We start from the raw sequence: 15,268 nt of genomic DNA on the forward strand, positions 1-15,268 counted from the left end.
CTTCACCTAGCAATGAACCTATCAGCAGTTTTCTAAGATTGCTCCTGTTTCACTTGCACATCTGTACACAAAGATCCAGGGAAATTAAACACTGCAAGGAAGCCTAAGTCAACTTTGTATCAGAAAACCATGTTAGCTCTGCATTTACAGCCTTCCACCTGAATGGGGTGTCTCAGTCCCTGCACAAACCAAACTACCACACAGCTGATTACGACAAAGACAGAAAAATACAGAAATCATGAAAATGCTGAAAGACAGATGTTCTGAGACTTATCATTAAACCCTTCTATTAAAATGAAGAGGCAGAGAGAAACCCTGGTATTCTCATTTACCATAAAGTGGTAACTTGTAAAAAGCATTGACTTTGATGACTACTAGTTTTTAGTACACACTGGTTTTTTTTTGTCCTCAACACCAGTAAAATACCGATTTTTAACAGATACTCAAACATAAATGTTATCACAAGTCTTTGGTGGGTAATGGTAGCACGTGAGCTAAGGTGAATTTACCATATAGCTTCACAATATAACCTGTAGATGTCACTTTCACATGTAAAGGGTCTATTACTTCTGTACATGTTTAGGCAGGGGCAAAAAGTAACTTCATTGTCGTCTGTCACTGCTATCGCAAAATAGGTGAACTTGGTTCTATAAAGCCTCACCTTTTCAAAGGAGGGCTTAGAACGGGCTCATCTCTCTGACTGAAGACAGATGGCTTCAACCACCTTTTTAATATTTTGAATATTAAAAAGTAAAGAACAGCATCAAACACAGTTGAATCTTCAAGATTAACACCGGTACATAGAATTTGATCACTTTGCACATATATTAGGAAAACAGCCTGGCTGTTTTCAGTCCCACATCCTGCGAAAAATAACAGCATCTATGAAACTGAGAAACTGTGGGCAACTATTTTGCCTTGCTGTTATTCAATTCTCCCTGAAGTAATTCCACATGATAATATTCATCTGGAGGCTAAAACCATAGAAGCAAAAGTTTCTTTGAAAAGAGAAGTATGGAGCTTCCACACTGCTGTAGTTGTGACATAAAAACAAAAAAACATGCCAAGGAAGTTAAGAGTATTGTTATTCAATGCACTATTTCTGCTTCAGATGCCTAAAAGGGAAGTTTCAGTTTGAAAGAAAACATGTTTTTGTTTCTGAAAACCCTTATTAAAATGTTCACACAGCACAGAGTTGTGCGTGGAAGAAAGACAAGTATTTTGCAGAAAAGAGAAGGAATATGAAAGGGGTTATTAGAGAGGCAAGTTTATGCTGTTGGTAGTGAAGACTGTAAACATTTTCCTTTTAAATATTTACTTTCAAAAGTTTCTAACTTATACCTAAAAAAAACTTCTCCTGATTGAAACTTGACTTGATGTCTGTCTCCATAATAAGCATATCAGAAAGCAATTTTGCATCTGCTTTACAACTGGACACGGAGTAAAAAAAGACGTTGAAAGGCACCATTGTATCTAAAATAATTTTATTTTCAAGAGTAACTTTTTACAGTCATTAAGATATGCTCTGAAGTATTTCCACAAAATATCTCAGATCCGGCTGTTCTGCATGCTGCAGCAAGCAGAGACAATCTGAACTGTGGGGAGTATTCAAAAGTCTGAGATGCACAAAAGAACATACTTTATATATAAAGACATGCAGCCTGCCTGTGAGTTATCTGCTGTTTCACATGACTGACCTGCCTGAAAACCAGCCCTGGTGGAAATGGCCATGAGTGATGCTATAGAACTGTGTTAACATTCATTTGTCACTCATCATTTACAGCTGCTGGTGCTGTGGAAGAGGAAACATCCAAAATCCATGATAGAGACTCATTAAAAGAAGCTACAACATAGCTCAGTGAACTACCTGAGCTTCAGGAGACACAGAACAAATAAATACAAACCAAATTATTTTTTTCCTGCTCAGTAATCAAGATGAGACATGCCAGATCAGAAATCATACAGCAGTCATAACATCCAGCACTGTGTGTGAGGATAAGCACTCTACAGATATTCAACCTAATGCTCTTACAGAAGGACCAGGTTAAAATTCATTGATTACTTAACTCCTGAAAAAAAATAACCCTTAGCTGCCAGTAAATTGAACAGATCATACAGCTCAATATTCTCCTATAAAAAGAATTATATCCATGGGAACAAGGGATATATAAAGCAAAATAACAAGTTTTAAATTGCACCAGCCAGTTGGTTCTGCATGACCCAATATGCTGGCTTTTGACAAGGGATTCTTTTTAATCATGGTGACTCAGGTGCAGATCCCATCTGTTGATGTCAATTACAGCAGATCACCAAAAGTCTTTATTAGCTGTAAATTCAGTCTACCACTCACATTATCCTTATCACATAAAGGAAAATTGATATTAATTTAGTAATTGAAATTGCACACTCTGAATGTATTACTCTTAAAAGCCGAAGTAAAATATTTTTTGTTTTTTAGGTGAGAAAGCCTCCATTAAGAAAGTATTTTAAAAAATGTTTCCACCCATAACTGAAGGTAGCAGCAGGATACTATGAATGCCAAGGTGGAAAGCTACCAGTCTGCATGTCAGACTCTGGTTAGTATGGAAGACAGTAACACTTCAATAAGCAGGTGATTAGGCAACTCCCAGCTCTGTTAAAAGCAGATTGGTACTCTATTACAAACTGATTAAATTTGCCACTTCTTCACTTCAAACAATTATATTTGCTCATTAACACTTGATATGTTGAATGCAGCTTAAGAACACAGGAAAATTAAATATCAATCATTCTAACTCCTCGGAGATTTAAAACTGACTCACATAATGATATTTTCCTTCAAAGAACAATAGGCATGTGCACCTGTAAAAGCTGCTGTGGAGGAGAAAAGGGAGAATGGAAAAAGTTATTTAAAGACTGATGAAAAGTAGGAATCAAGGGAATTAAACATGCAGCTTAACCGTTGTGCTGCCCTGATGTGTTGGTACATATCTGATCAAAGTGTGTTCTAAAATGGAGCACGAACATCGCTGGCCACAGGGCAAGCTGGGGCACATGACATGATTCTTAGTAAGGCTGACATAGAATAGAATCATAGAATATCCTGGGACCCACAAGGATCATCAAGTCCAACTCCTGGCCCTGCATACACCAGTCCAAGAATCCCACCATGCACCTGAAAGGACTGTCCAAATGCTCCTTGAATTCTGGCAAGCTTGGTGCTGTGACTACTGGAACATATGGAGGCACAGTCTGATGTGAAACAAATGTGTTTCTTTCACAGTTAATATAATATAGAGTCCTAAAGAACTTCTGGAGATTATTCCCAGTTACTTTACCACCTTTGCAAAAGATAGAGACTACATCTTACTGGAAGTGTGCTTTGTCAGGAAGCTGGGATACTGGAGAGTAACGCTAACTAGTCTTTAAGAAACTGCATCTATCAGGATGTTGTAGAGAACCATAAAAAACAGAAGTGTATTTTTACCCCTATTCTGATGATAGAAAAGCTGAGATAGAGGAAGAAAACGAAATTTGCTCGTGATTCTTCATCAGGCCACAGACAGAACCAGATAGAATTCACAAACTTTGGAGATCAGTGTTCTTCATTCCTACAAACTGGAGGTATGAACCTGCTTTCCAACTAGCCTTAAAAAGTAAAATGTTAAAGATTTAAACCACAAAACACATCACAGCCAGCTAATTCTGAGCTTGTTGTAAATTGTATGCTTATTTTTAAATTAATTTCATATTCTTCAGAGAATCTGTTTCCTACTCACTGCACCATTGGAGGGAGGGGTTAGGCATCCCCATGTGCACTTAGCTGCAGTTACACAGAAGACATTGATGTGACCCACCCCCAAAACTGATAGCTGCAACAGTCATGCATCTTCTACATCTTGGAAGAACATTAGTTTCTACTCTTATTCTCTTGACTAAGTACTTCTTGACACCATACAAGGAAAAAAACATGGCAAAGAAACTGTTGGGACTTGCTGGTGGATCTGGAAAACAGACCTTCAGCACATTATTCATATGTAATTATGTACTTGGTTTTAGGACCTGAAAGTATAAAACTTCAAGCTTGGTATTTCCTATTCAAGTATTATGATGATTGTGATAAAAATTACGATAAATTAAAATAAACATTGTGATAAAACAGTACTTAAACTTGCTTTAGATGGGGGCCTATGAGAAATATATCTGGCAGATCTGGTGTACTTCCTGATGAAAACTTATTGAAAATTACAAGTTAAAGTCCAACTATTTATCTTTTTATTTTAGTGTCTGAAAGTGAAAAACAACACCACTAGGTAAATGTTAAATGGAACAAACAATTTCTTTTTTGAAGAGGAGGGTGGAAAAGTCCAAAAGGAATAAATCAAATGCTGCATTTTTGTTCCTGTCTTCCTATCTGGCTGAAACCATGACACCAGGTTGTCTGTAGAGACTGTGGACTAAGGAACATGGTGGATGGGTAGCAGAAGTGGAAGAGGAAGCACATTTACATGGCTCATATTCTAAGATCACAAATTCTGAAAGTATGAAACTCTGGTTTAAAAATGTAATGTTGACGCTAGTGAAGTGGTTCTGGAAATAACATCTGTGTCCTGCCCCACTGTCATCTGACATGAAGCAGCACCACATTTGAGACTGTGGAGAGCTGAGGTACAGGAAGGTAGAGATATGAAACCTCCCACTGATTTAAGTGGGGATTGGAGACAGAAGACTCTGGGGCATTTAAGAAACAACTTAAATCACAGCAAAATGCCTTATTTGACATGGTCAGCATTTTATTTGCTTTGATAAAAAAACATTAAAAGGTATGTGACCTCTAAATCCAACACATGTTAAGGCTATTCTAAGCATATTATACTCAGTACTCCAGCTGAGTCCCTTAAAAGGTTGAAATAACATCTGTGGGTGGAGCTCAGCTTTTTCAGCTTTCAAATGCAGGAAGCTCTGTCACAGTCTACCTATTACAAAAAAGATTCCCTCCAAGCAGTGGAGGAGAAATCAAATTTTTACACATGCTATCCAAGCATAGGCAGAAGATTGGCATATTGTTCAATATTGTGACTTAAGTAGTCACAGAAGACTCATTCTTTCCATTTGTTCCAGCTCTGAACTTGACCAAAATAATAAATAAGGACTGCATCAGAACGCACAAATTATGTCTTTGAAGACAAGTACAAATTGAAAACTAATTTGCGTGTTGATAAAAGAATAGGCTCTTTTTCTCGAGCAAGCTTCTAAATGATGGCCTGTAAAACTGTCTCTTTAGAACCCTGTGATGAATCCTCCTGCCTGTGCTTAAATGTCTTTTGGTCCTCTACCAAAACTTGCTAGCTGAAGAGTTTTGTATTTTAAGGACCTGGAACCCAGTCATCACTGAACAGTTAAGAGAACATGCATTTTCATGACACTGTTGTGAACAGGTACAAAACATTTCTACCATGACTAATTTCTTTTTTTATGTGTAACATAATGCTGAGTAACTTCTTTGAAGAAGGATGCATTTTTCCTTTTTATTCAAAACCTATTTTAATACAAAGGTAAAGGACTGCTTACTTGAAATACCTGAAAATTCGGTAATAATTCAGTTTCCTCTCTTCTACCTAAGTGATTGAGTGGACTCTACCCTGGATATTGACTGTGGCAAGAATGCATGTTAGAGAGAATAAACTGCAATCCAAGTACCAAAACCTTTTAGCCTCACATAACTGGAAGGAAAGGGTGATAAACTTACCTTGTGTAGCAATGTAGTGATTTGGTCTATGATAACCCTAGAGTAAATTGAAAGGAAAAAAAAAAATCAGCAATTTGCACCTTGGCTATGTTCCTATGAGTGAAACTTCATTTAGGATAGTATTCAGTAAATGTCACAACAGTACAAATAATGCATTAGATGCCAAAGTTCTTTTCAGCTGGGGAGGGGTAAGTGAGAAAGGAAACAAAAGCAAGTGTGTTTTCTGTAAAATACTTAAGTTGCAGCCTTTACATTAGGGGCCAGAAATAATATGTTCTTTCAGTCCCTTGTTGGCTCTGCTGAAAATGAACAGCATGAAATCCCCTCTAGCTCTTGCAGTAAATGGCATCAGGTACTCATGGAGTCTGAGATATACCTTCACCTATTGCTGTTGACTGCAAAATCTATCCCTTTTTTAACAGCTAAAAAAAGTCAGATTTGCATTCAGCCTGCGGAAGTCAGGAGGCCCATGGTGATTTGTTTATGTTTTATTTCTCAACAGTAAAAAGGAGGGTAAGTTCTTTGATTAAATCATTTGGTTTGATCATACTTTTTCAAGAACATAATACAACTCTGATGACAAGAGCGACTTAATCACAAGTTGGCCAAGCAATAAAAACCAATACTCTATGCATTCTTTGCAACATGGAACAGGTTGCCAAAATGTAATCATAGAATTTTTATAGTATTTGAATTTCTGATGTGATGGGAGTGTCACCAAATGTTCAGATCATGCACCAGTATGCTGATCAATCCAGTTGTAGGAGTCTTAATATTTGAATAATGGTTATGATGCATTGTCAGTGATCGGCAGGAAGAACTTAAGGCTGTAGCATGCATGTCATTGCAATTTCTTCGTGAAAGAGCAAGGGGAAATGCAGTGATACGAGGTGGGAAAAAATCAAAACAACTGAAGATACTTTGAATATTACAGAAAGAATAACGTGAATTACAGAATTGATTTCTTTATATAACATTGAAGCAAACTTTGGAAGTCTCTGAACTGAGAAGTGTTCAGGGAGCTCCAGAGTGGGCTTTTTTTTCCTGCTATGTGTTACCTAATCCTTAGTGCCTTAGTGGAATCAAGCGCTTCCATTTCCCAGTGAAAAAAAGCATGGGAAGAAATACATCATAACCATTGTGTCTATGATTATGTCATTCCCTTATTAACATGTTATACTGACAGCATGACAACTCTAGTAATAACTGCATGCAAGAACAAAATTAAAGCTGTTTCTGTAGTAGAAAAAACAGTTTTTCCAACGGAAACCTGACTAGCAAAATTATAAACAAACATACTGTGTTTTGTGGCAGAGCTGTCTTTGGAGGATGCCTGCAATCCTCCAACCTTTGCAATGAAGCCATCTGCTGAGGATGAGGAAAAGTCTTTTTTTGTTCTCAGGCATTGTTTCTTCTAGGGCCACATTCTCTCCATCCTTTTGTACTCCATAAAGTACATAAAGTCCATAAAGTACTACATAAAGTAACTTTTTTTGCAAAAGCAGAAAAAGGTTTCTGTGCAGATATCTATCAGCATTTTATATGAGACTGTATGATCCAAACCTTTATTTCTCATATCTCATAATATTTTCGAATAAGATCCAAATGTGACACAAGAACATACTACTAGCCTAAAAAGAGAACAATCCTGAACTTTGGAGAAAATGTGGAAGTGAATTCAAATCTAAGTCTCAGTGTGAACTCACCTTTCATAACAGATTGAGAGATTAGTGTGGTGTCTAACTAAACATATTTGTGTATGTGCCTTCACTGCTTGGTGACTGTGCTATTCTTTCAAACAGCAAGGGACTAAGCAGAAATCTGAGGTTAGTTTAATGATTCTTGAATATTCTTATAAACATCAGTAAGAAGAGATATCTTCAGAAAGTTCCCTCAGACTCCATATTATTGCAACTGAAGTACTTGTACAGCTCTAGTTCCTCCACATTCTGAGAAAAAACATCTCTTATATTCCTGTTTCATACTAGTAATTAAATTTGAACTGCAAAATCTGACACCATTTTTCAAAGATGTAACGACTGAACAAGGAATCTTTAGCAGGCACAGTTTCCTATGAAGTAATACTTGTTTTACTTAGCCTAACATCCAGCACTCCATGTGAACAGCAAAACTACTAACTTTGCTATCCATAGACTCCTGGCTTTAGATAAGTAATATTGGCTTTTTAATGATTTTCAATTCTACTTTTGAGCTCATTCTTTCAACCAAAAACACCTTGTCTCTTAAAGAATTTATTCTAATGTAAAACATTAAGTTAACATGATGCAGAATGAACAAAGAAGCCACTTTCAATAATTAAACAGCCTACATATTTAATGAAATGTCTTGCTTGCATTAGAAATACTGGTTAACAGCTGCAGAATATACTTTGAAGGCGACTTAAAAGTGCAGAGATGACAAGAGACTGCAAATCTCTGCATTAGGCATTACGGAGTTTTGTCACATTAATATGCAAACAGCTTTCTTTTAAATGTGGAATGATGCCAAGCTGTTGACAGAAAGTGAAAATAACATTTTGCTAGCCCATATAAGCACCAGCAGGAAAAGTAGCCATACAGTGTTCCTGGCAAGGTTTCAGTCTAGTGGCAGTTGGAGGAAATGACTCATTTAATTTACTGATTGACAAACCTTTGAGGCTTTTTTCTTCCTTTAGTGAACACCTAGCTTCCAAAGATAGCACTCTCCAGTGCTAAACAATGTTAGCAGCTGTTATTAGCTGCGGTATCTACTACAAATCGTGAATAATGTGAGAATAATAAGAGTTCCCTCTTTGACTGAGAATAGCATTAAGCTCGTTGACTACATCAGGATACGCACATCGATATAATTCCCATTGATGTAATCGGAACTTGTTTCTCCTTCAATAGGCTGCAATCTCACTCGAGAATGATCATCTGAAAAGGGAACAATGGAGAGGAAAAAAAAGTAATTAAAAACATATTCAGTAACATAGGCTTAATCAAAATATTCCTTTATAGCCAAACAAAAACCTTAGCAATTACAAGTTCATGCTTATTTTGTTGGACATGAAAACTGTATCTATATTTAATTCTCATTTCAGTCATTCACAGGCTTTCCAAATCCACTCTGTTTTTCAGTATAAATTTCTTAAATCTTATAATGTGAAACCCATTACCTTTATGATTTTTGCCTTGACTGCCACTGCTTTTGTCAATAAAATAACATTAAGTTGTCAAAAAGGCTTATTCATTTGGAAATGCTTCTGCCAGTATTCAGAAGGAGCTGAAGCTATTCAAGACATACTGCCACCTCAGAGTTTTTGGAGGAAGCTCATTATCCTTTTTGTAAGAGAGAAAGCAAAACAAAGTAATGGCAAAACCCAAGCAGTAAGACAATGGCTTTGCCACTGAATTTTGCTCCACTGTGGTCATCTGTATCTGTTCAGGACTGTGAAAGCACTTCCAACTTCATTTTCTAAACTCCAATCCAAAACACTATGGCATGAATTCATCTCATGACAGCTGCCTCTTCCTCTCTATGATACAGCAACACTGCTAGAGGCTAGTTCCCACCCTGCACAAGAATATCTGTAGGCTGACAGGGCTTCCTTCTCCTCGGAGACTTTGTAAGCTCTTCTTGACTCTCTTAGTTCAAAAGCAACTACAAACAATGTTCTTTTCAGAATGCTGCACAAGTTGTAGACAAAACAATTTGAGGGTAGGATCTCAAGGATGGAGAGATGGTAAGCAGACACTTTACTGCTGCTTTGTTTATGAGGTACTCTTGCTAATTAGGTACCTGTGTATTATTGTTTTGCTGCCTGCCTGCTGAGCTAATATTACTTGCAGCTGATGATAGACCTTCATGATGGTCATTATTTGGTTGTAAATGTAAATAATCATTAAAACACCCCAAACTTGCCACCCATGCTCTGAACCAAAGAGCATTTTTTTTTCCAAAAAGATTAATAAATGAAAGAACAGGAAGCAGCTTAAAAACCTAACTTCATTATAAGTAGCATAATTTTGGCCTACATTATGGTGGACGAGGAACAGGGCAAGGGATTCTTAAAATAACGTTGTTTTAGAATGACAAGTCAAGAGAGAAATTGGTCAAGGTAAATTCTTTATCTCTTCCTTTTATGCTCCAAATCTTAGGAAACAGAGATTTTAGAGCCTCGTTTATTTCCTCGGGATTCCCCTGGGAGAGAGAAAGGGCATGCTACAACCCCAAACATAGTAAATCAGAATGAATTTAAATTCCATCTTCAGGTTCCACAGGCCTTACATTGCTGTTTTCTTGGAATAATTTCACTCAACAGTCATCAAGAATGAGGTTTTCAAACATGCTTGAATATTTGAATCAGTTATGTAAATCAGGTCAGCCTTTTCAACCTCTTTACTCACATTTCCAAGGATAAAAATTTATAGAGCTGTGACTTTCCATATGTAACCCCTGCTTGTCTGACTCTACCAAGCTATGCTTATCCAAGTGCTTTGCTATTCTATGCTTAATTAAGCTATTTATCAGTTTCTTCAGAAGAGACGTTCGGCTCACAGGACCTTAATATTAAAAATCCATCTTACTTAAGAAAGATGCTAAGGAACTTTCTAAGCTCCAGCCATGGCTGCTGCTTTTACTGTTTTGGGACCTGATTTAACTTCTGCTAAAGTCAGCAGACTCAGAAGTCAAGCTTGCTTGGACTCATGGTATATTTTCATCCATATTTTCATGATTTCCCACATGCCTTATAGGCATTCTCACCAGGAAAACTCAGGCTAGTAAAGATCTACACTTTTGCATTCCTTGAATTACAGAGGGCAGGGTTCAGTTGTCTTAGCACAAAACATCTCATGGCACTTTATGTAGCAACCAGGATATACTGCCTAGCTTTCAGCTGGCACTCTGGAATAACACATCTCTCTTACATACTGTGCCACATTCACTGGTCTTGCACAGATGTCCCAGGTCACCTGAAATGGCACCATGTGTCTATATTTAGGTAACTGAGACCATGTTTGATTACTGGACTAGAAATGAGTTCCATATTGGACAAAATAAGCTTAGATTTCCCTCTAAGAAACATCTTTAAAATGTAACTTCCTGTTATTTGACTGATCTATACAATTGAATAATATGCAGTATCTTTACATTTCCATTATTTTGTTATTTCTCTTGCAATAACTCTTGCTTTGGATTAAGCAAAATAAATAAGTTACTTCATACCTATATCTTCATCTCATCTCTTTCCCTTTTTTCTTCTCCTGTGAATCTTTTTTAGCACTGCATTCTCAGCTAAGTTTCTGGGAATTCTGGGGGTAATGAACTGTCCAATACCCATTTATTTGCAGTGGAACTGGAGTGACTCCCTTTTTTATTGCTTGGAGAACTCAAGTTAACTCCTTACTGCATGGCAACACTTGTTAAATTGAAAAAAAATACTTATGTCAACACAAAGAAATGTTACTGTGTCTGGGCTGTGCTTATATCAAGCAGATTTAAAACTAAGAGGTACACAAGCCATATTCTTCAACACGTGTTGATTCTTAAATAGTCTCTAGGTTAACTGTCTATATTTTTAAGGTATTTTTTTCCTTTATACTTCAGTTTCTCTTGACAATTTCTGTAGCTTTAAAATACTCTTTTTTCCATCTCATTGTTATTTTGATACCCTTCCATTAAGAGATCTAATTTAACTTTCCACTGATCACTTAAGCTTTTAAAATCATTTATCTTAGAATGAATTTGCCTTTGTAGAATATGGTAGTAGATAAGGAATGTAAGCATTTTATTCTCTCTCACCTCGTGTTACCTAGAACATGTACATGCCAGCCTGCAGACTGTGATCTTTAACAAGCCCCTTGAGCACCTGGTTGATTAGCATGCCTGGCCAATGACCCTTTCTTGGGACGTGCATTCCCAATTCTCTGCAAATCAAACCTTTTATAAATGTCTCACCTAAAATCTTTAGCTGCTTCTAAAAGCTGTGATCAATACTCTCTTCTCGTTTAGTCAATATTGAGTTAGGTAAAAATAAATACAGAACCCCTCCCATTCCCTCAAGATCTTTCATGAGGAAAAATGAATAAATTTTACCAAAATCCATGCCTAACCCCACACAGTTATGTCAGAAACATAAATTTTCTTAGGTGATGAAAGATTCATTTAGCAGGTTCATGCTGGGTTTAGTTTGTAATGAGAAACCATGAAGGTTTTTTTGTTCAGTGAAGAAAGAACATGTTTTCTGTTGGTACTGGACTGTGATCATGATTCAACTTTTTGTAGCCAATGTCATACACTGGGTAGGGCACGCTTGTAGCCAATTAAATGCACATCACTTGAATAACATAAAGCATATTACAATTTTGACAAGCTCCTGCAATGCTGGATGCTTGGTGCTATTGTTTTAGTTCCCTCCAAGAACAATAATGACTACGAGCAATATTATAACAGTAGTATCCTGGGAAAAATTAAAACATAGAGGGTAAATGGATAGAAAACAATATGCTTTGCAGAAAAAATATACATTTCATTATAATCATGTACCCATAGTCAGTGGCATCTAAGCCACTGTATTTTAAAGTGTTTGAACATAGCATAAAAGGGCAATTTATTAAAGTGCTTTTAAGCTAAGGCATATACTTTATACAATTATCTGGACAAATTTTCAAAAGTAGACCATTCAAATTGTACCCTCAGACTCTGAGAAATGCAATCATTTATCCAGGAGAAAAACACATAAAATAATTAAAAAGTTAACTAGCCTATCTGCATACATGTACTTAACCACAACAAACAACAAACAGAATGACAGTTCCTGTGGGCAGTTTCAGCTTTTCTTTTAAGATACTGTCTTTAATTCTAGTAGATCTTAATTTTAACTTGAGTTGTCTTCATTTTCACAGCCACATAAACAGGAAGTGTTATTGATAAAAACTCCATCCAACTCTCTCCCTCTGCTAAATACTGAGGACATTTCAAGTAAATTGAGCTCTAAATGTCCTGAGTTATATTTGGCCTCTTAGAAAGTCTTCAGTATCACTTGTAATTGTCATTGATTTGTGTATCTAATATCTTTTATGTGTTCTCCCTTGGCTATTCATCACTTGATTACCTCAAACATAAAGCACTAGCAGTTTTCTGGTTTTCTTCAACCAAAGGGTATCAAAGTGTAAGACAATGTCTAACATGACATGAAAAGAGGGGAGTGACACACTAAACCTGACTACAAGAGAAGGCCTACTGTAATAGGTTTGGACTGGAAAAAAAATTCACAAAGCAAGGATAAGCACAAAACTGCTTTGTATTTCTTATTTTTGATTTTGATATTTTTACTCAAATTATTAGCTGTTACTCATATAATGTATTGCTACATCCTCACAAAATAACAAGTTTGTTCCACATTAAATATTGCTTGGAGGGAAACAAGCAAAACCGTATCTAGCTAACTTATCTGCTTTTGCATATGTGCCAGCCCATCACAATAATCACATTTCTCTAGAAGATTTAATTTCCTTTTTCAGTATATAGCACTGTGTACATCAAAATACATAGCAATACTATTGTGTCCACTCAAAACCATGTGGCAGATCATTTCTCTTACTTAATTTGCCTCTGCCTCAATGTGTATTTCCTGTGGGCTCTCATTCTGCAGCAAACTACAGAGCTGTTTTCTCTTTGCAGACAGTCTCAGCCCAGCTGGGCCCTATTCTCATTGCCTACTGTAGGTCACTAAGTTGGGAGCTGTTCTCTCCAGACTCGTTACACAGGCTCTGCAGAGAGGACCTCCTGAGGTGGTGATTCAGAAGCATTCAAATGGGTTCTATTTTAGAACCACTTCTCAAGAAGACCTGTCCTTCTCTCTCTCAAGTCCAAGTGGTCCACTGATGAAACCGAGGCAGGTATGTGCCTGGACATGCACTTAGAATAGGTGCTTAAGTCAGTGCAAATATGCACTACACACTCCTTCCACAGGTCCTCCAAATGTTCAATCAGCATGGCTTATTTTTCTCTGCCGCCCCATGTACCTTCATTTTCATGCTTACAAAACAAGGTGACGGCTGCTTATTTCTCTGCCTATACCTGCTCATGGTTATCTGGCTGGCTGTTAAAAACACATGCACTCCACATCTAAAATTTAGATTTTAAAGTGAAAAAACAGGGAAGGGATCATCTCCTACATACACACTGAGAATTCACCTTTAAGTGCAACAAGAGCAGTGTGTAAATAATACAATTTTACTGAACTTGATACATTTCCTGCCTCCACGTTCATGTGCAACATCTCTAGTCACAATGCTTTGGAGCTCATAATGCAAGATTTAGGGGTCACTCACCAAAGCATGTTATCATCTCCTCAAGTTATTTGATTATTAGTATGTCTAATCCTTACTAAGCCTGGAATTTTTAAGTAAAACATTAAGGGTTACCTTTTTTCCTTAGAGTCTGTCTAGCATAAGGCAGAATAGTTGACTCTGTTATTGTGGTACACTTAAGCACCAGTATTGTCTGCTCCTAAAATATCCAGAATCTAATACCAAGGTGTTGATGTGGTCATGGGTAGTCTTGTGCTAAGCTGACAGGAGCAGTTTGGGACCTGTTAGAGCTGAGTACTGGTTAAAGGTGTCATTCTCTATTAGCCAAATGCTGATCACAGGATGGAATGTATACAGAAGGGCAGTTGAGAAAATGCATGAAACCTGACAGTTTTCGCAAGGAAAAAAAAAAAGTAACGCTTTCCCTCATTTTTATCTTCTTAATTAGGGAAAAGGAATATAAGTCTGATGTGAGCACAAGGCTGATGGTCATTCTTATCCAGATCTGCAGGGAAGTTAACAAAGTGCACAATTATGTTGTCAACACTCACATGCAATGATATTCCCATATCTATTTTTCATTCTGTTCTCATCTTTCTTAGCTGAATCCCATGGTGCAGACTGTCCTTCAAAGAAACTCTAAAAAAAGGAGAGAAAGTGACATTAAGAAAAGCATGCAGCAACAGTTACCTTATGGATAAATGAAAGAGAAAGGCAAACAGTACTTGTGGGCTTTGTTGTTAAAGTGGCATTTAACCGATTCATTTATTGGGCAAAAATATGAGTCTCCTGTTTAAATGTTATTTATGCATAGCTCCAGATGTTACTTAAAATTTGACATGAGATTATCTGTGTAATAGCAAGAAGAATTATTTGCAAGTGAAGTGCTATTAAACCTTTCCAAATCTGCGTTCTTGCAACACTGAGAGTCCTTCACTTGTGCTATCCAGATTCCCTGTATAGTTCTGATATACACACGTGAAGCTGAAGGAGCTTCATCATCAGTGTTGGAGGTACTCCAGTATTTGAGTGCAGAAATTACAGACTGTACTGATGTGTTTTATTTTTGACATACCCCAAGTTTCATTTACTTGTTGTCAGATGACCTCATGGATCAAAACATATACAGGCATTTAAAAAAACATGGATTCAACTAGCACAACTGTGCCTTTTTTTTCTCTTAAGTGTAATTTATGACACCACCATGATGATTCTTTTCTCAGAGAATAAAATCAATGTGATT

At 36.9% G+C, this 15,268-nt stretch overlaps 1 protein-coding gene across 7 annotated transcripts in view; it reads right to left on the reverse strand.

Moving 5' to 3' along the window:
* Positions 1–15,268, reverse strand: part of PTPRM (protein tyrosine phosphatase receptor type M) — a 449,216-nt gene that overhangs the window by 47,633 nt on the left and 386,315 nt on the right. For all 7 annotated transcript variants that reach the window (XM_058830649.1, XM_058830647.1, XM_058830643.1 and 4 more), the window contains 3 exons: positions 14,577–14,664; positions 8,567–8,643; positions 5,729–5,765 (listed from right to left, as the gene is read on the reverse strand). In XM_058830649.1, coding sequence (XP_058686632.1) covers positions 5,729–5,765; positions 8,567–8,643; positions 14,577–14,664 — 202 coding nt within the window. The remainder of the gene's footprint in view (positions 1–5,728; positions 5,766–8,566; positions 8,644–14,576; positions 14,665–15,268) is intronic.

Source organism: Poecile atricapillus, chromosome 2 (assembly GCF_030490865.1).
Source record: "Poecile atricapillus isolate bPoeAtr1 chromosome 2, bPoeAtr1.hap1, whole genome shotgun sequence".
Classification (NCBI taxonomy): domain Eukaryota; kingdom Metazoa; phylum Chordata; class Aves; order Passeriformes; family Paridae; genus Poecile; species Poecile atricapillus.